At 33.2% G+C, this 22,476-nt stretch overlaps 1 protein-coding gene across 5 annotated transcripts in view; it reads right to left on the bottom strand.

The window, feature by feature from the left end:
* The window catches only part of Dgkb (diacylglycerol kinase beta), a 617,161-nt gene that overhangs the window by 345,664 nt on the left and 249,021 nt on the right, over positions 1 to 22,476 (bottom strand). For all 5 annotated transcript variants that reach the window (XM_069996159.1, XM_069996161.1, XM_069996163.1 and 2 more), the window contains one exon: positions 21,406 to 21,480. In XM_069996159.1, the coding sequence (XP_069852260.1) occupies positions 21,406 to 21,480 (75 nt within the window). The remainder of the gene's footprint in view (positions 1 to 21,405; positions 21,481 to 22,476) is intronic.

Genomic DNA, 22,476 nt, shown 5'->3' with positions numbered 1-22,476 from the left:
CTTCTATGATGAATATTTTTCCTTTTATAAATGCACAGATTTTTAAAAGATCATAAATAATAATGATTTTCATTAAGCAATTCTCCCAGATATGATTTAGACTCACATAATGCAAAAAGACATATTCTTTTTCTGTTTCACCAGTACTGGAGAAATTGATCAAGCTGCAATTGAGGCTTTATCTAATCATTTCAACATTTCCTTCAGATTTCCATTCTGCACAGAAGAGGCAGACTTCATCTTATCCTTTGACCTGGTCAACAGTATTTACCACCCAGGAACACTCAAGCTTAATTGTTGGGTCAGCTGTATTAAATACTCACCACTCCTGCTGATACCACATGCAGAGCACCAATTAAGGCAACCCACCCCGGGAAAAATCACAAAGGCAGGTGATACTGCCAGTTATGCCCTCACTCATGCCGATTTTATTGCAGGAAAAGAATTGGAACAGAATGGAAACTGTTGCCCCATTCCTTCTTTGCTCCAGAAATAACCACAAGTAATAATACAATATGTAACCAACTAAGTGAACTGACATTTGTAAAACGTTATTACTGCACACATATTTTTACATGAATCTGCTATACTCATGTGATCTTATTCTTGCTTGAAATGTTTCGAAGATTATATACTGTCACATAGCATGTGCATATGGTATAAGTCAAACCATGCTGCGTCAGGATTGTTAAATGTCACATGATGATTTATAATGAGTACATGTATTCCAACATGAATAAATCATTTTCTTTCATAGACTTTTAACCTACTTCTGGAGTGTTACTATTACAAAAAATAAAAACACCACAGTTAATATTTGAAGCACAGATGTGGGATATGTGTTTGAAGGCTACTCTAGAAGAAAATGTTCTGCTATATCACTATATCTTCCTGAGTGCCACCCACTGTGGAATATATTTCCAAATCCTGGCAACCCCCAAAGAGTATATTTGAATATAAGTATGGCATTTCTTAGATGATGAGTGAAAACATAATCTTGCTATTTTATCTCATATCTCACTTTTCTATTATTTAGTACTGGATTGTGCATGCTGATAGATTTCCTGGACTTCTTGAAGGTTGAGCCCTCTTTTCAATCGATTTGACTTTTAATGTTATTTTAAAATGCAAACTATATGAAGTTAAATTAAACCCACCATCTCCGATAATATCTATAGATATTTAGAAGATGAAACCTCCATGTATTTTCTTATGTATTTGTTGTGAATATTTACCCTGGCATAGGTAACTTTCAAATATTTTCTTCAGATCTCTTAATACTTTGTTTGCTTATGTCATACATACTATAATAAGTGCCTACATATATTACCTTCTCTGGGAAGGAGAATGCTTCCAGACACTGACATCTACCTCTGAACCTTGTCCTATAATGCAGTGCAAGTTAAGCACTATTGGAAATATTGTGTTGATATGTAGCTATAATCAAGATACTGCTGTTTGTTTTTCCCACACAGCATTGATACTAAGAACCATCAGTTTTGTATCCAAAATTCTTTTCACATGTGTTTTTATTTACTTCTACCCTTCTATGAAATACTATTTATGTGAAGCTTTCTTAAATCTATAGCAATGGGTATTTGCACTGGTTAGTTCAACATTCTTGTAAACATATATTCATGCTTTCAAGTGCTAATGAGCAGTGATTACTAGCAGAGTAAAATGCAGTAACATATACAATAATACCACTATAATTATAACGATGCCACCAATATTACAATACCAATGTATTTCTCAAAGTAGATGTACCCATATACAGTAGACTTATTCCATAGAATCCAATCTCCCTAACACTTGTGTTGTAAATCATCTTTACATTTTTTCATGAATATTTTTCCCCTTGACTTTGCTATTTATTGCTCAGTATCAATTCCTTCTCTTTTCTATGTACTATTCTTGTTTAAAAAAATATTCATTCTGATTCAGAACATTTTTTTTTTTTTTTTTTTTTTTTTTTTTGCCAGTCATGGGGCCTAAGTTCCGGGCCTGGGCAGTGTCCCTCAGCTCTACAGCTCAAGGTTAGCGCTCTACCACTTGAGCCACAGCGCCACTTGCAGCTTTTTCTGCTTATGTGGTGCTGAGGAATCGAACCCAGGGCCTCATGCATGCAAGGCAAGCACTCTACCACTGAGCCAACTTCTCAGCCCCAGAACATTTTTTATTTATAATTTTTCAAATATCTTTTAGAATTTAAATTTTTCTCTCATTCTTTTGAATATAAAAGATTTTGGTTTCATTGTGTTTAAATAATTTAAACTTTTGATGAATGATTAATACTTTTTACCAGTCTCATGCCAAAAAAAAAAGTTTCTTACTTGGAGGTCAGAAATAATATCTACACTCTTGTAATGTTTCAATTTTTTTAACATATATTTTGGTGATAACATAGACATCTCTTTGCCTGCCTGCCTGACTTCCTCCCTTCTTCCTTCCTTCCCTTCCTTCCTCCTTCATTCCTTCCTTCCTATTTTCTTTTCTTCCTTCATCTCTTCCTTTCTTCCTTCTCTCCTTCCTTTTTCTTATTCTATATATTCTGCCCTCTCTTTTACCTTTGTAGTACTGTACCAAACAGTTTTCTTCCTAATAATTGTGATATCTCTTTTCTTATATTGAATTATTTGTTGTAGCAAAGTTAATTCTAAATTTATTTTATAAAAATAGAATTTTAAAAATCTGCTACTCTGTTTTATTAATAGATAATGTTAGTCTATATAAAAAGACCTAACTCAGAATTAGTACATTGTTCCTGCAAGTCTGTGTTTCATTAGGCATAAGGACTCTTAGGCATTATGCTTCCATGGTCTTTTATGTATATTTTAAAGCCAACATATGATAATACACAAAAAATAAAAATAAGATCAAATAATGATAATTGAACTGTCATTGGGTTAAGCATTGATTTTGAGACAAATAACATCTATACATCAAGTTTCCTTATCCACAAATAATTACTCTTTTAGCTTTCTTCAATAGTTTCTAAATTTCTGTTTATAAATATGGTATATGATTTGTTGTGTATTATTTTGCACTTTTGTAGGCATGATTATTTAAAATTATGTCTATGAATATTAAAATAAAATTTTGTTGCTAGTGTTGGCTATTGTATTTTGATTCTATGAACAGTCTATTGCCTATATGTTGTCTAAAGGATTGCTTCATTTCATATGTGCAGTTATAGTTTATGCTAATAAGAAATGGTATTAGGAATCTCTAAAATTATATAATCACATTTTTTTCTGTTTAGCCTAGAGAGAATTCCAGTATATTGCTGCATACAAGTGTACATAGAATTTCAAACCCTGATCCTTAGATTTCATAGCTTCTTGATTAGTTAGGATTTTAGGCACGAGCCACCAAGTTTTTTTTCTATTCCCATTATAGTATTTTATCATGAATAAATTTTATATATAAATTTAGTTTCATAATTCAAAAGTATATACATGTTTATAAGTCAATTCTTTAAATAAATATAAAACAATCCTTATAATACTTTCTTGCACCAAATTTAGTCACTGTTACTAAGGTTGAAGAGAATTTCATTATAGTTTTTAACATTTTCTTAGAATGTTGGTATAGGAAATAATATTTTTATATCACTTCTAATTTATATCAACATTATATTGCTTCAAGAAAGAAGTTGCTGTGTGTACTATCTTTTACTTTGCTTTTTAAAATGATTTTTCTAGTTTCTTTAAAACTGATAGCATATAAATAAAAAAATCATTCACTTTATGGTGAGTCTCTTTTTATTAGAGAGGACTTACATAATTGCTCAAACTCCGTTAATGATCATTGAAAAAGGTCATGCTTTTCAATTCTTCCTAAGTTAGGTATTACCAGTTGTATCTATTTTACTCCATTTCAAACGAATGTACACTGTAGCTTCTGGAAGCTTTTGAAGCATGCCAGCAGTGGATGCATTTACCATAGAGCTGGTGGTTTCTGCTGAAAGCCTATCCATCCATGTGACTCACCATTGTTCTTCTACTCCATGATGCTGTCTCATCAGTTATTCATTCTTGTTTTCTTTTAAAATTGTCAGCATTGGTTCTCCAGCAGCATCCTACCCCCAAACATAAACCCCATGTGACTGTCAGAGCAGCTTACTCTATCATTGATTGCTAAATGGATGGAAAAAGTGACCTCACATTACCTCAATTTCTTAATCCACTCAATCCATGCACTTTTCGCTAGGGATTCATTCATTCTTTATTTCATTCACTCATTGAATAGTAAGCTGGGAAATATAATGAAATCATGCTGAATCTCAGTTTGCTTATCTTTAAAATGGAATTAATATCACCTGCTTTGGAAGACTTTACATTCATATAAACAAAATGCTTAGGTGGTGTATTATTGATGTTATTAATGTATCTGTTGTAGATCAGGAAATGGTTTTGTATTTTTTCAACTTTCTCATCACCAGTATTTTGGCTGAATGGTCACAGAGAGAGTTTTGTAAAAATCAAAGCATGACTGTACAGCAAGAACAGGTTTGGCTACAATTATAAAAAAAAAAAGGTCATTAGATAGTGGAGAAAACAGCCTACTACCTAACTTGGACAGAAAGTTCAGCTCTGATCAAACACATCCAAGACGTTTGGGAGAATCCCAATGCACAGTTCTCCGTGGCATAGACATGGTAACCAAGGAAGGCTGCATGGACCTGCAGCTGGGTCATCACTGGGAAGGAAGGCACAAGGAGAGAATACAGGCAGCAACCTGCATTGAAAGCACTTACCAATTTAAAGGGGTTCTTTTGAAAACATTTTACAATGAAAAAAACTATGATTTGCTCCAAAAATATATTTGTGCTGATCAATGGTTAATATAAAATTATTATAAACTTCTAATAATTATGAAGGAGATGAATGATGATTGAGTTGTTTTCAATGGTAGTCATAACACCCATGGTTCTCCTGGAACCTATAATTATGTTGGAAAGGGAAACTAGGCCAGTTTTCCAAGTCAGATATTCAAGGGGCCCTGGGATAGCAGTCCAGAAAATGTGAGTTATCCAAGATGAATTTCTGAGTTCACCTGTAAGCACTGCTCCTAGAGGGAATAAGTGTGTGTGTGTGTGTGTGTGTGTGTGTGTGTGTGTGTTGTACACTTAAAAATTGTTCTAGAATACAGCTCATGTTCAGCATTTTCGTTCTCCCCAATTAAAAGAAGTAGATGGGGAGGCTGTGATGCTCAATGCCACTTGAAACACAACCAGTTCATTTCAACTAAGATGCAAAAGCCTAAAGTAAGTGTTGAGATAAAAAGTATTCCAATGAACCAGTAATTTTTCATTCGTGTATTATAACAGTATACTTTTCAAGCATATCAAAAGTATGTTAAGGTAGAATATTATAGTATTGGCTCATTTTGGAAGTTTATAACCAAATTTCTTTGCAAGTATGTTTTGTGATTGTGGTCTTAAATTTAGCTGTGAAAAATATGACCTTGCCATGTCTATATGAAAGTTACATATTGGTCAGAATCAGACTTGAGAACATAAGTGATATGCATGTCTATTAAACATTGCATATCCTGTACAGTCTATGTTATAAACTGACCCCCAAATGACATGAATATGGAATTCATAAATAATTTAGTATATCAATGCATGGTGGATGCTCATTTTTACCAAATATATTTGCATTATTCATATTGAAGAAGCACAAGGTTGGAGGTTCTAAACTGACTTTTTCATATATCATCAACTCTCTTCTTGTGTTGAAAAGAAAAATGTCTGCTTCAAGAGCTTGCATTAAGCATTCTGATTTAAGCATTTAAAGGCAAAAACAAGCATACTTATTACTCGTTATTCTGCTCAATTCATATTCATCCTTGCATGTACACACATACATATTATTCTGAAACTTACAAGATTAAATGGCTTCACAATTGCCTCACTAAATTCAGGAAGTAATTTCTGGTCTGTGATGTAGCTATTGTTTTGAAACTCTCTCTCTCTCTCTCTCTCTCTCTCTCTCTCTCTCTCTCTCTCTCATATATATATATATATATATATACATATATATATATGAGAAAAACTATTCATAATAACATCCTTGGAATGTTTTTAGGAGGACTTGCTAGCTTTTTACCTAGATAGATCTCAAGAAACAATGTTCTCAGTCCTTATCTCCTGAGCAGTTTGGTTTACAGGTATGTTGCCACCACATGTATCACTCTACCTTGTTTTTAATACCCAGATTGCATCTGTACAGATGTTGATAGTATATTACTATTGCATAGTCTTTGAAAAAAACTATGCATAAAATATTTTGTCCCCTAAAGTATAAACTATCATTTATATTGCAGATTGGTGCCAGGGAAGAGGTAGGTTATTTAATCTCTCTCTCTCTCTCTCTCTCTCTCTCTCTCTCTCTCTCTCTCTCTCTCTCTCTCTCTCTCTCTCTCTCTCTCTCTCTCCCTCTCTCTCTCCTCTCTCTCTCTCCCTCCCTTTTTTCCATCTTGGTAAGATCAGTTTCAAAGTAAGAATTCACCAATTTAATGTAATTCCCACACCCTTTTTTCAGCTAATTATAAAGATGTTTTCTTATTTTATAATTTCCATACTTTAACAGTACATTAAAAGATTTAGGTAAACTAGAAAATACATGTTTCAATAAACATGGCTCATCTTTAGAAATGTTGCATGGAAGAGAAAGTTACAGTATTTGGGTGTTACATCCTATGTGAATTAGTGGAATAATTATTTTTAAAAATTGAACTCATGGGGCTGGGAAGGTGGCTCAGTGGTAGAGCTCTTGCCTTGCATGCATGAGGCCCTGGGTTCGATTCCTCAGCACCACATAAGCAAAAAGAAAAAAGCTGGAAGTGGTGCTGTGGCTCAAGTGGTAGAGTACTAGCCTTGAGCTGAAGAGCTGAGGGACAGCGCCCAGGCCCAGAGTTCAAGCTCCACAACCAGACCCCCCCAAAAAAAATTGAACTCATTTTTATGACTCACATATCTTAATACTGAACTATTTTCCAAGTATTAGAGAAAATAGTCTACAAACAATTGATAATTGAAACATCTATTTCAGTAACTCTGAAAGCTCTAAAAACATTGTTTATGCATTCATGAATTTTAGAAGGAGTGACAGTGATGGAAAAGGAAAGCAAAATCAGTGACTAAGAAGTTAGAAACAAGAAGTCAGTAAATGTTTGAATCTAGTCTAAAGATGTTTCCTTTGACTACTGTTCATAATTCTTGGTAAATTAATGTTAAAAGAAACATGGAATTTCTTTCTAGTGATTTTGAGGGAATTAAAAAAAGTAATATTTGATTAAATATTTTCACTAATGTATAGAAAGCAATTCCATAATTAAAACATTTTGCAAAGATCTTTTGTTAAAAATATATTTTTCTAGTATAAATATTTAAAGATGAAATACCTGATATGACAGATAGAAATTAATGTTTAAGAACCAAGTACCTGATGTTAAATATTAAAGGAGGCCTTGGGTTTATACTGAACTTTTATAGTAGCCTTCCACTAATCAGGCCAAACCAAAATGGAATTCTTGACCTAAGTATTTGTAGGCAAACTGAACTTTGTAATGAATTAGTTTACAAAAAATAGGAGACTCACGTTATCCAATCAGGGCCCAGATTACCTGAGCCAAACTGATATGGAAGTCTCCTTGATTTAAATTCAATAGGAAAGTAACCTTGAAAAGAATAGCCCTCTTTCCCCTCATTTTGTCTTCTTTTTTCCAGCCCTCTTCTGCCTAGAAAGACAACCTCATTTACTCAGATCATTGGAGCACTTACTCTCTACAAGAACAAAGAATTGGTTAACTATGAGATAATGAATAAAAGCCACTTGGATTTAAAAATTCATTGTAATTTTGTGTTTTTTTATATTTAAAAATATAAACCAACTTTTATTTTTGGCCATTATCTGCCTTATAAAGGAGCAAGGTAAATGAAGCCAGTATTTACTTATTGTATTCAGTAATATAAATGTACAGTGAAGTTTATGGTCATGCTGCATAAATCTCCCTCCCTAAAAGTACTCATGAATATTTATATGTTACATGTTTACTAATGTAGGGGTATATATTTAGAAATATAATTTAAAGGGTGAGTTACAGGATAAACATACAAGTAGAACTGATTGATAATTTCTAAGTGACTGAGATTGACATGAAATATAAAGCAAGAAGTTCCAAGTAAAACTGAAATGCATACACTTTTTCATCTTCTAGAGAATAATTCCTTTTTACTGTTTCAGGTATGAAAATATAGTGATATAGCTATGGACCAAAGATAGCTACTTAATATTAAAATATAAAATATAGCATTCCTAAAATATAGCACTCATGGAATAATGTTGCTAAGGTTGGTTTTCTACTTAAACTCATGCTGTGATTCTAATTTTTTCTATTATTGATAATTAGGTAATATTTTATTGTGTACACATGTCAGATAATTCCACTGAATTAACTTAGAATGTGATATAAGGAGGTAATTTTGAAAGAAAACAATTTTATAGTTCTAAAAAGAAAAAAGTTACTTTGTTAAGATCCACTGGGAAAACATAACTACAAATTGGCATATATAGGTTTAATTAGGAAATACATTGACTATCTTTAGCAAACTGATTTTATAAATGATGTAGCACCCACACATATTCTCTTACTTAAGATTCATTTATGAATTAAACTCATGATGTCAGCAGCTGATAACAATTCAACTTTTCTTCATCTTTTATCTCACTGAATTAAAGGCAGCCAGGAAAGAAAAATCCACACAATTCAGGTCACCGTGGTATGCTCTTTGAAGGCATTAAATGCAGACTAGATACAAATAGAATTGAACTAAAAATAGGCACATATGAACTGATTACTTAAACTTGTATAAAATTCAGTTAGCTTGTAAATATTGAGACAAGTGTGAGCAAAAATTGAGTAAAGTGTTAGATATGAAGAAAGGTGAATCAAGGTACTAGGAAAAAACTGGATGAAATTCTGGAAAACAAAACAGAATAATGGTAACTATAGGGTAAGTAGGAGAAATACTCAATAATTTTTGAGTATGTGTGTATTTGTGTATTAGTGTGTATGTATCTACAGGTAGCTTAAGAGCACATAATGTTACAATTGTGGTGTGTGGGGGGAGGGTGTTTGTGTGTCTGTGTTGATCTTGGGGTTTGGATTTAGGGCTTGGGCACTAGGTCTTAACTCTTTTGTTCAAGGATTGTACTGAACCACTTGAGTTATGGCCCCAGTTTGAGCTTTTGCGGAGTTAATTGGAAAGAAACTCAGGGATATTTCTGTCCAGGGTTTGGCTTCAAACTGTGATCCTCAGATCAGGTCCTCAGATTTCCTGAGGAACTAGCATTACAGGCATGAGCCATGGGAGCTTTTTTTTTTAATGGTAGAATGTCAATGTTTCTTTGGCTACAATTATGATTCATGTTTCTGTTACGACCAATTCAAAGCCCACATGGTTCTTAATTTAGCAGAAACTGTGTTTTTCTAAAAATAAGCTCCACCAAAATCTGAAATCAAATGATAATCACAGAAACAAATAATTGTTTCATTAGTGCTGAATTGTATGTGATTTTATGACAGCATTTTTCACATAACAACTTCCAAGAATTTTACTGGAGTCAGTGAATTGAATGACTTCAGATCACTGAGAAATGCAGTGATTTTTCTCTAGTACTCCTTGCAAAGGTGTTTTTCCTCCATCGTTTTACAGTTATTCTGCCAGTTGTATCAAAATAATTGCAGTGCTTCTTACACATGGAAGAAAACTTAGAGTTGAAATTGAAACCTTACTTTAAAACAGGCAAGTAATCCATTTTTCAAAGAGTGTTCAGCAAAGGGACTTTCCATAGTCAACAGGACTGCCTTTGGATGGAGAATGCAGTATGAATTTGGAAGGAGTTGCTAATATTCACCAGCATGTATCAGTTTGTGAGGTCCACATGGTTACTGCAATCGCAAAAGCTCACAGGGAGGATGCCGCATACGAAATTTCCTCAACCCTTTAGCATGAGCAGAAATCCAGAACTATTTCATTTGAAAAGATTTTCACTTTTAAGTAATTTCATTGATAACTTTTATGGTAAAATAAAAAAAAAACCTACCGCAAGATACGAAGACTTACAGCTGTAAATTAAGATTCAATGAAAGAAAGTGCCATGGAAAAGTACAAAAAGTATGGAGCACTGTTTTGTGTTCTTACTGGCTTACTTGCCATCTCTTTTTACACTTACCTTGTGTATGTAAGGATTCAGGCAGATAACCCCTGCAGTTACCATCATGAGGTATACTATCATCTTGAAGAACCCTGACCATTGACTTTCTGCATATAAATGAACAGAACCATTCGAGGGGTGTCTTGTCTGTAGTTTTATAATTAGATATGTTGCCAACAGTGCCAAGAATGCACTGAATCACTAATACTAACTTGAAACAAACCAGGTATATGTTGGCTTCATTGAGGGCATATTTGTCCTGACTATATTTAGGTCCCTTCATTTGATCCAAGTTACAAGGATCAAACTGGACTTGCTGCCACCAAGAAATACATTCTGTTAATAAGTACAGGGTACTCTGCAATACTATGCTTCATATTTCTGTGTCGTTTTTCAGTCTTGTGGCATATTGGAATCTGGTTCTAGGGTCAAGCCTGGTGTCCTAGAGTAATACCTAACCTGTAGTTGCACACCTAACCTCTTATTTCCCATAATTACCATTTACACTTCCCAGGTATAGTTGTGCTTTTTGCCACTATCTGGGGATGTGAGCAACAGACCATGGCATAATGGCCATAGTCTGCAAATTTTTCAAAAGAAGCTATTACTTTTCTTTGTGGAAATGATTAGGAAAGTTTGTTTATGGTTATGTTACAGATGTGATGAACTTGCACTGAAGAAAAGCATGTTCTTGGAGATATGTGTTGCACATTGCTAGAGTAGTAAAATCAGGAAGGATAAGTAGGAAGGTTGCCAAATGAATCATCTTCATACGATAGTGCAATGCAACAATTAATAATATTTACATTAACAAATGCAGAATTCTCCAAGCACCTGTGGCTCATGCCTAGAATCCTAGCTACTCAGGAGGCTGATATTTGAGAATCACAGTTCAAACCCAGTCTGGGCAGGAAACTCCATGAGACTCTTATCTTCAATTAACCACCAGAAAACCAGAAGTGGCACTCTGGCTCAGGTGGTAGACTGCTTGCAGTGAGCTGAAGAGCTCAGGGACAATGCTCAGGCCCAGAGTTTAAGCCCCATGACCAATTTTTTAAAAATGCAGAATCCATAGGCAAATGTCAAATTGTACTGGTTGCTGGGACATGAGGCATACACCAAAGGAATACTGGGCAAATTCAATTATTATAGTCACAGTAATCATCATGCAGCCAAAGGCCTACTTCTTCATGTCTAGCTCTGTAAGTTTATCCCTGCCCCAGCTATTTAAAAGAACAATCATACAATTATCACTACCAATGCAGAACTTTTTTCTACCCTACAAGTTAACATAATATATCCTTTAGATATTAGTTTCGTATGTGTTTTTCATTAAAGTATAAGACTATGAGGACAGAATATGTTATTTAGTTTTCCAATGTCATTTTGCAATGCTATGACTAGTTCCTAGCATTTGGAAACCATTGAAAAATATATGTTAAATCAAGTTATTTTATTGTCATATTGTGGTCACAATTGTTAAGTTACTATTTCACTTATTATTACTTTCTATATTGTTATTTTATTTGAAAGTAGACGACCCTATTCTCTATTCTCAATTATAATTAAATTATGTTTCTAGGTCAGTACATTATCATTCTTATGTGGTTTTGAGACAATTATTACTATGAATTTTCTTATCTTTATTCAGAAGCCATAATTGTTTGATTTCCTTGTAATAGTGGTAAATTTGTAACAGGGAAACTAATGCTCAAAATTAGATAAATAGAAAATTGCAGCTACCTAAATGAATACTTTTGTTGGTTGTAGGGCTTGAAAACAGGGCCTGGATGCTAGGCCTCTTTGTGCTGAAGGCTATAGCTCTACTACTTGAGCCACAACACCATTTCTGGTTTTTGAGTGGTTAATTGAAGATAAGAGTCTCATGGGGACTTTTCTGCCCGGGCTGACTTCAAATCTAAGTTCTCAGCCACCTGAGTAGCTAGGATTACAAGTGTGAGCCTTGCTGTTTATATTTTTTTTTTAGGAACTTGACTTTTGTAGAAAACAATATCAGAAACTGGTATTTGTATATAAGAATTATCAGCTTCTGCCTGTAATCCTAGCTACTCAGGAGGCCGGGCAAAAAAGACCATGAGACTCTTATCTCCAATAAACCACTCAGAAAACTGGCTGTGGTGCTGTGGCTCAAGTGGTAGAGCACTAGCCTTGAGCTGAAGAGCTGAGGGACTGCACCCAGGGCCAAAGTTCAAGCCCCATTACTGGAAAAAAAAAAAAAAAGAATTATCAGCTTCACCAGAAGCAATTCATGAGTATTTACTATATTTTTGTAAATATTTTTGTATTTTTTGGTAGATTAAAAAACCATAATCTGTCATCGTAACAGGGTTTCTATGTGGAAATACCTTGTAAAACTGCTATCATAATACAATGCAATTGTCATTCATATAAGTTTTCTCATATTTATCATATATATTTCCTTTCTTATGTCTTCATAGTTAAATTTTTAGTGGTTAAATGCTATTTACTTGTGAATATATGTTATTCTAACATGGAAATTACTTTTAAAATGTTCTGGCAATTAGCAATTTCTAGTAGTGATATATAGTCCTTCAGTCTGCAGTTTATCGAACTCTTTTCTTCCTTCGAAATAGTAAAGTTCAGATTTTTCCAACATAACGTCATGATGTGTGTGTAAGCATAAGTAGAAGCAACTAAGGGATTTCATACTTCAAAGAGGAGCACATAGGCAAGTAGAGAATGTGGTTTTAACTGCCAGCATGTTATAGGCTAAATTGACTTCTAATTTCAACCACTACAGAACCCAATACAGTCAGAATTGAAGTTACATAGTTAATTGGGAGAGAACTTGCTGCATCATCTGCACTAGCAACCTTAAAAAGGGGTGAGTTGGGTGATTCATTTTAACATAAGTGCTGCAGCAGATTTTCATAGTTTTTGAATAGTTCAAGCACAGTTGGGTTGAAATCTGATGGACATATTTTAGTCTTTTGAGGATTTTGTTCATCTCTCTGATGTGATTTCATAACAAGAAACATATGTAAAAGTCATAAGCTCTGATTCAAGAGGGATTTTATTTAAATAACAATATGGTGGAAATTTGTTAGATAAATGACATTTTTAAATTAGGAAAGTACCAACATCTGTGATAGCTGTTACATATCTTCTAAGTTTTACATTCATTTTAATAGAATGTACACCAAGGTTTTATTATTAAAAGACACCTCATATTTGGGATATATGACATTTTAGGTTAGTTAGTAGGTTTTATTTTTAAATTATCTCTGTTTTGTATTTAGTGGAGGTGAGTGAAAATAAAGATTTTGATAAAGTAATTTTTTTATTTTCAAAAACAATTCAGTATACTTAATCATAATTAACGCTATGGAAACTAAATAATTTTTAAAATATTATTTTTCATTCCATTTCAGTAAATACTTGGTATTTTGTACTCAAACTTTTAAAATTATTGGCAAATAAACCATCTGTAGTTTCTTGATACTTGGAGGAGGGAACAAGCAATGAAAGAAGTATACACAAAACTTGATATTAACTTTCCATAAGTTGCACTAGCATATGGGATTTTTATGTAAGAGAAATGTGCATGTTTATTACAATGGTGTGAAGGGAAGAGAGTCTTATCCTTAAAGTCCAGAGTGCAATTTATATTGCATGTTGAATATTTTTCCAACTCACTATACCTCCAACTAATCTATTCACATATACATTAAGTACCATCAGAAAGAAGACAACATTGTTGCAGACACTAGATCACTTATAATAAAGATAGTGTCAACAGTATTATTTTAAATGAAGTGTTAGAAGCCATTAAAACAATATTATGTCATTTGCAGGGAAATGGATGGATCTAGAACAAATCACATCAAGTGAGGTAAGCCAAGCTCAGAGGGACAAAAGGCTCATGTTTCCTCTCATATGCTGAAGCTAGATTAAAACTACCTCAGGACATGATAAATTAGACAGGACTCTAGGCATTCACACACAGTGAGACCAAAGGAGGATACTCTTAGTGGAGGATCCCAAAGAGGTAATGCCTCTGTGCCTCCAATTATATAAAATAAAATTCATTGAAATTAATTTCAGGAAATGGAAACAAGAAGGTGTTTGACTTGTTTGATAGTTTATCTATCTTGGGGGGAGCATAGAAATGGAGAGATAAAGGGTAAACAAATGCAGTAGTGATATTCACTACATACTATGTTGAAAATAAACTATACACTGTTGTCATTGATGGGAGGAAAAAGGAGGGAAAAACTGGTAGAGAGCGAAAGAAGGAGTGATGTTCAAAAAGAAATGCACTCAGTAGCTGACATATGAAACAGAAATTTCTCTGTATATCACCTATATAATAAAAATGAAATCTAAAACAAATGACTGTTAGAAAAAGAAAAAAACTAAAGATAGGATGATTGAGGAGAATAAAATAATTTTGTGTAATGAAAAGGGAAAATGGGATAATAAAGAAATGTAAAGAATAACTGAAAGTTTGAGGTGGCAGATAAATATATGTGTGTATATGTACATATGTGTCTACACATGCTTATAGGCATATATTTGTCTGTATATTTAAATATTATGTTTCTTTATATACATATACATGTATATGCATATATCATTAATATATATGCATTATATATGTAATATATGTACTTATATTTTTTAATCTTTTATAGCACTTTGAAAAATAATAAACCAGAAATATTGATAAGACCAAAATTAATATATTGTAAAGGATATTAGATTAAGATAGATCTGACAACAAAAATATACATGAAGTAGAACATTGCTAAAGAGAAGTTGTATAATGATCCCTTTTCATCCAATCTACAGGAAGTGGTGCTGTACCTCAAAGTGATAGAGTGTTATCCTTGAGCAAAAAGATCTCAGGGACATCTCAAGCCCCATGACTGACAAAAAAAGAAAAAATAATAATCCATTGATTCATCAGATCTGTCATCTGAGAAATGGTGTGAGCCCTGGCATGAGAAAGAATCAGAATATTGACATGATATAAACATGAAACTGCAAGTTTAATACAATGCTACTGAAACTAATTTAAAACAATCAAAATACTGGCAATACATCAGTGATAGTATTTAGTGAAGTTTTTAAAATTTCACTAAATTCTGATGGGTGCCCATGACTCACGCCTGTAATCCTAGCTACTCAGGAGGATAAGATCTGAGGATCTTTAGAAAGTCCATGAGACTTCTTATCTCCAATAAACCACCAGATAAACCGGAAGTGGCACTGTAGCTCAAGTGGTAGAGCGTTAGCCTTGAGCTGAGGAGCTGAGGGTAAGTGCTCAGGCCCAGAGTTCAAGCCCCACGACCAACAAATAAAATAAATAGATAATTCACTAAATTTTGAGAAAATAATTTGGGGAGCTGAGCTTTACAAAATAATCCAGCTGAGGAAACAAATAATTGGATGAAGAAGAAATGCCCAAGATAGCAAAATTCTTTAACATACACGTCATTTGATTATATGTGAAGCATAAAATAATCAAGGGGAAACAGTGGATTGAAATTTTGAATTTAAAAATAGAGATTCAGGTTGACCCATTTCAACAATAAGATGTACAAGATGCTATGTCTAAAACCAAACTTTACAATTTGGGTGGGAAAGGGGATGTAGTTGTGGAGATGGGAGGGAAGGGATGGTAGGGGAAAAACAAGGAGGAGGCAGCAATGCTTGATAAGAAATTTACTCATTACCTTGCTCATGTGATTGCAATCCCTCTGTACAGTATTCTCACAATAAAAAAACTTATTTAAAAAATAAAATGTAAAAAAAAAAACTAGTTTGTAGGCAAGGTTTTTCTACAAATTAAAAAACACTGAGAAATAGACCAGTATAGAAAAGGCAGGAAAACACTGATACGTTTGTATGGATTTTAAAAAAATGAAGAAATATGAACCTAAAAGCACAGAGAACAAACGTGAATAAAAACATCTGCAACATATAGAAATGATGATATTAATATTGCAGATGGGATCTTGTTTAAATATGAAAAATAAAATTATAGAAGAAAATGAGCAAATAAAAGAATACATAAACACAACAATTGAGTATAAATAAAAACGTACATATATGGGGTATCTTTTGTTTCCACCTTTAATTATAGGGAATCATGCTATTGGATAGAGTTTTGTTAGGCTTTCAAAACAAAGTAACCAAACATACCAACTCACAGTAGGGTAGTCATTTGACCAGAGATTTTTAAGACATTCAAATGACTAGGTCTAAATGCCTAGGTGTAAATGACTAGGTCTAAATGCCAGTTATTCCAAATCTAGCTACAGGATGCATCGTATCCTATCAGATTTAGTTTCATCCCAGATCTATTTACTGCATCGTATTCTCTTCATTTATGTTTCTTTTTCTTTCTTCCTTTTTTTTTAGTGCTGTTGTGTTTTACATTTTCTGTTTGTTAGTTTTGTTTTTATGGTACCAGCATTTGAATTCAGGTCTTTTTGCCTGCTAGGCCGAAGCCCTGATGCTTGAAGCATGCCTCCAGATTTGTTTTTCTAATTATTTTTGAGATAGTAACCCTCTGCTTTTCTCCCTGGGGCTAGCCTGGAATGAAAATCCTCCTATTTGTACTTCTGGTAGTAGTAAATATGGTAGGTTTGAGATACATAGCAAGATAGGGGCTTGCATTTTTAAATTTTTATATTTATTTATCTGTTTTTGCCTAGGTTGTTCTAGTACTCATAATCTCAGTCTCCCACATAGCTGAGATGAGTGGTAGGCTTTTTCCAATGAGTTACAAACTTGATAACTTTTTTTCCCAAGCTGGCTTTCAATTTTAATTTTCCTAATCCCTACTTCGTAAGTAGCTAGGATACTAGGAATGGATGCTACACCTGGCTTACAGACCTATGTTTTAAGAAGAAAAAAATATCATATAAATGTCTTTTTATAACTTATCAGGAGTAGTATGGATTACTCTGTGGCTTACAGCTAAATAGGAAGCAACTCAAAGACAGGAGATAATTCAGTTTGGACTGAGAGCAGTATTCAAGCAATAGAAATTGCAGCCTGACTTCTGAGCAGCACAATGTACAGTATAGGAAACACACCAATTCAATAATGTCCACTAATAATATGATACCCTATCAAACACTTAGAAAGGACATGGATGAAAAATCTGTGAGGAAATTCCTCAGTAAGGACCTGTGATTAGGACAATAATGCTCCAATGGAATACCAGGCAGAAGTCATTCTTAATCATTCCCAGCGAATATTCAAAAGGCTCATATTCCTGTTAGCAGTGGTTACGATTATGAAAGAAATGGACTCGAGAGTAGTTATGGATTCCTGTGTATAATGTTGTCATCAAAGGAACAAGTTAAAATCACAATGTGTTATTGTAACCTCAAGGGAGCTAAGCCATCACTAGATCCTTAACATAATGGAATAGGAACTGCAGTTGATATTTGTTATATCAATTGGATTTGCTTTTCATACACATCATGCCATTGTCAGCAGTTATAGCAGGTGATTTATTGCATGTCTGATGCAGCCACTATTCCTGGCTCTTTAAATCTTTCATAGAAGGCCATGGGTTTGTGTTTGTGGAACTAAAATGCAGTTAAGTATGTTTTATTAGGTGAAGCAGTTGGTGAGATAGAATATTAAAATGGCCTTTTGAAAATAAAAATCACTGAATTAGGTAAAATCCAAAAGCTGTAAATGGTGCAGTATTATCCATATCTGAATACCTGATTTTGAAGCTGTGAAGTAAAGCCTTCAGTTGCATTTAATATTCACTATGATAGTCCATTTGAGGTGTAAACATGGCAAAGCCACAGAGTGTGCAGTTATTTGATGCTGACCAAACTGTATATTTTTTCCAGTAAAGATGGTTTTAGATGAGAGTAACATTGATAGACTGAGTAAAGCTTCTCATAATGCTGCTGTACCTTATCCAATCAATAAAGATGTAAGTAAATCCAAGTCTGACACTTCCATGGCTAAAAGAGAAATCCTAAAAAGAAAATGATTTGCAGATAGATAGAAAATAGATGTTAGTCAGGCAGATAGATAGATAGATAGATAGATAGAGAGAGATAGCTGATAGATAAATACTAATATTTTCATGTTTGAACATTTTGTTTCCCATCTTGGTCTTCAGCTCATGTGGTTTAGAAGATTTAAAACCAAAGGGGTGGAGGAGAGAGAGAGAGAGAGAGAGAGAGAGAGAGAGAGAGAGAGAGAGAGAGAGAGAGAGAGAGAGAGAGAGAGAGAGAGAGAGAGAGAGAGAGAGAGAGAGAGGCGGGGGGAGAGAGAGGGAGAGAGAGAGAGAGAGGAGTTCTCATGAGAGACAATAAAATTGATATTGAATAGGATATTCTTGCCATTTGACAAACAAGCACTGAGAAAATAAGAATATTCTCTTATTACTCCTCATTTACCCAGGGAAACTGGTTTACTACTGAACAACAGGAAGGGAGAATGTCCTTATGGAATCTCTACTCTCATCTTTGGTCTAGCCATTATGGCCTAAGTTACACAGAGAGCGAGCTTAAAATTTGAGTGGCAAAACACCTTAGCAGTTTTCAAATCACTCTTTTCTTAAAGATTAGGGTAACCAGGCACTCTTTACTCTCTGATCCAAGATAATAAAAGAGTCAATATCTAAAATACAGCAGGCCATTATGCTAAAGGAAAAGAAAATATGGAAAATCCTGCCCATAATTTAACATGAGAGAAAGCTTTACATGCCAAATCTGTGGAACAATAAGTATGTGGAACAAAAACATTTGGAGTCAATTCCTCTCAATAGTCCTTGAGGCTGCTTTTTTAATCATAATTTGTTTGTATAAAAATGTCCAGATTCCTATCATTCCAGAGATATCATTTTTATTCTCTAACAATGCAATGAGCAACCTCATGATTTTCTAAATTTTATTTGGATAGTAAACCAGAGTATATTTCTTTTGGTTATTTAAAAGTATTCTAAATATTATATTGAACTTTATAATTTATTAGAAATGTACAAACAAAAGTAAGAATATTTTTTCAACTATCAAATTTATAGAAAAATAGAAATTGCCAAGATATTAATAAGAGAATTCAGAATTATATACATTATCTGGGATCACAGTTTAATAGACAATTTCTTATGACAGGTAGAGACACTGATATAACTTTGATATAACTTAACATTTTTGCCTATAGTAGTTTATTCTATGAAAATGTTTGCATATGCTTTCCAAAAATACATAAACAAATTTAGCATATTTAGCAATATATGAGAAATAAAAACCTCTTAAATATTTGCCAATGAGAGAATAATGAAAAATCTTATGGGATATCATGAAGCTTTTAAGATTAATAAAGCTGAAAATATCTGATAAAATGAAAAAAATGCTCATATGTTTTAAATAGTTTTAGAAAAATGCAAAAAGATATATCTCAAATTATATAAAACTATATTCAACATACTTGATTATGCAAGGTAAATAGGTATACAAACAGATATTAGCTTATATATGCATATTAGTTTTTTTGAGAAGGTACCTAATCACAATGTTTATCCCTAAAAGTGGTAGTTTTCAATGTGGAGTTGATAACTTACTTTCTCAATATTTCCTGCACTGTGTGATTTACAATTATTTTATATATAGATAAAGCTTTCATTTTTATACATTAAAATGGAGGATAAATTGGGTGCCTAAATTGAAAGAGAAAAATCAAACAAATACCTGCACTGCATATTTAGTTTAGTGGCCATAAAAAAGAAATGAGAAATCAGTGCTAAAATTAATGTTAAAGTGTATCTACATAGATCAACAAAGTAGCCATAGTGTCACTATTCATCAATTAATGTTACTATAAATACTATTGATAATGCGCATTTATTGAGAACATACTAAACACCTGTTATAAGCTACACAGTTATCATCCTATTTAATTTCACAACTACTGTGTGAGATAGAATAATTCCTCATGTTACACCCAAGACAAGGAACAGAGGTTAAATCATGAAGCTAATAATAGACAGAATCAGTAAACACTGGGTATAACTAAGAAATATAAGGAAATTCTGGATTAACTGAGTTTGTGGCCATCTTCAGAGCTACTAGAATAGTGAGCTACTTCTCTGACTTAACTTGGCTTTCCTACACTGGGACTTCCAGCCTTTGGCTCTCATACTTGCAGTCTGATCAGCATCATCTCCTGTGGAGTGTGGAACTAGGTAAAGAGGACAGTCTGAGCTAGTTTCTGTGGGGCCTGAAGAAGGACATTCCACAGGTCACTGCTCACCACTGGAAACCTGCCCAGCCCAGTGGGCTGTACCACAAGTGAACAGAAGGAAAATTTGAATTCACTTAGGGAAATTATGCTAATTAGTTGTCTTTATTAACAGGTAACTTATATGTGCATATTAGATTTTTTAAGAAGGTACCTAATCTCAATGTTAATATAATGGTTAACATAAGACATAATGGCAATGATTTTTTTTTTGAGCTGTAGAATGAAATTTCTGTATTTGGTTTCTACATACTGAGAATGACTGGAAAGACACACTTTAAATCATATTGTTTATTTGTGTGTTTGTTTTTTTTCTTTTTCTTTTTGTATCAGAACACGTGTTCAGGTTACACAGCTCCTCTCTTTTCTGTGTGGCTGAATGCTTACTTTCATGTTGATAGAGAGAAAGAACACCAGAGGAAATAGATGACATTATTAATTTAACTAGGTCCAATTAATGGTCATTTATTTTAGTGTGTAATTATGGAATCAAAAATGTTACATTTTCATTGAAAACAGTTTCTAGAGAGCATACAATCTCCAAAAATTGTCCTGGACTTTTGTTGGCTCTCTTTATTTGACAGCAGATCTTTCACACTTAACAAATAAAATTTAAAAAAGAGTATTTCTTCAAAGATAGCTTAGGAGAATAAGCACTTGCCTAGTGTATTTGTATATGTATTAGTGTTATTAATTATAATGATTATATTATTTCACAATATTTACAAGTTGGAAGGGTCGACTTGAAATGACATTAGCTATTTTGGAATGCACTATATTTTCTTTTTTTTTAGTTGACATTCAACATATTTAGACACTGATCTGGCTGCTTGTATTCCAATGACAGATTTGTAGATCTGTCAGTTTATTTAGTTACTATTGTATAGTTGATAGTAATGATTTTACTTACCCTGGCATTGGTCCATTTCCAGAAAGACTGTAGACCTGACGAGGATTTAGTAGATACTGGAATTTTCTGTAAATACTATAAAGGCAAAAATACAGAGGAAAAGAGGGTGTTTAGTGACATCCAATAATAATTATTAATTAGTAACATTCCTTAGTGTTATAAACATACATGGTTATAATGAAAGACGTTTGGTAAAATTTGCTTTAATTATACAAGAAATATAACAGTTCCATATTAAGGAACAATACTCAGAAAGGACTTGCCATTCTAAAGGCAATGTAGCTAAAAGTTCCAAATAAGGCTTTCATTATAATATGCAAATGTATTTAGAATTTGCTATGAATCCCTTTCAAACATTATTTTGTTAACTGAACAGATTTTACATGAAAATTTTTATATTTCAATATAAAATTTTTAATGTCTTCTCTTAATTGACAATTGTGAATATATTCTTCTTTCCACATATATTCAATATAGTCATTGGAACAAACTAAGGGAGATAACAATTATCTATCTATGCACAAAGTGGGATTGCACAATTGCATCCATATTATGTACCTATGTATATGGAGAATGTAGCCTCACCTTACCTAATCATGTCACATAAACCATGATTGTCATCCATAATTTCATAAAAATTCTAAACTGTGAGCATTCAAATACTAAAGATTTTTTCTGAAATAACTATACCTTTACATAACAAATGAGACAGGAATAGTTGCAAGCACACAAATATTCTTATGGTTGTAATTCTCAGAAAGAAATATTAAAGTGAAAGGATGCTCTTGTTTTTTTAGGGATCAGTATGAGTATCCATATAGACAGATTAGTATATGTATTTTACACATATTGATATGATGTTTACTCACAGAAACTCTAAGCTCACAACATTACCTGACCCTAAATACACATTCTAGGTCTTGACTTATTACATGACCTATTATCTCAAGGAAAAATTTAAAGCTCTTTTCCTAGTTTGTGAACCCCTTTCGGGGACAATCCTGTTCTCCTGTGGGAGAAATGCCTGCCAGTGATGGTATTCCTACTCACTCCATGAGTTCAGGCACCAGT

This window comes from Dipodomys merriami, unplaced genomic scaffold, assembly GCF_024711535.1.
Source record: "Dipodomys merriami isolate MVZ:Mamm:240054 unplaced genomic scaffold, mDipMer1.0.p SCAF_5, whole genome shotgun sequence".
In the NCBI taxonomy this organism is placed as follows: Eukaryota; Metazoa; Chordata; class Mammalia; order Rodentia; family Heteromyidae; genus Dipodomys; species Dipodomys merriami.
Note: the sequence above shows the minus strand (reverse complement) of the source record. Positions and strands in the feature narration are given on the sequence as shown.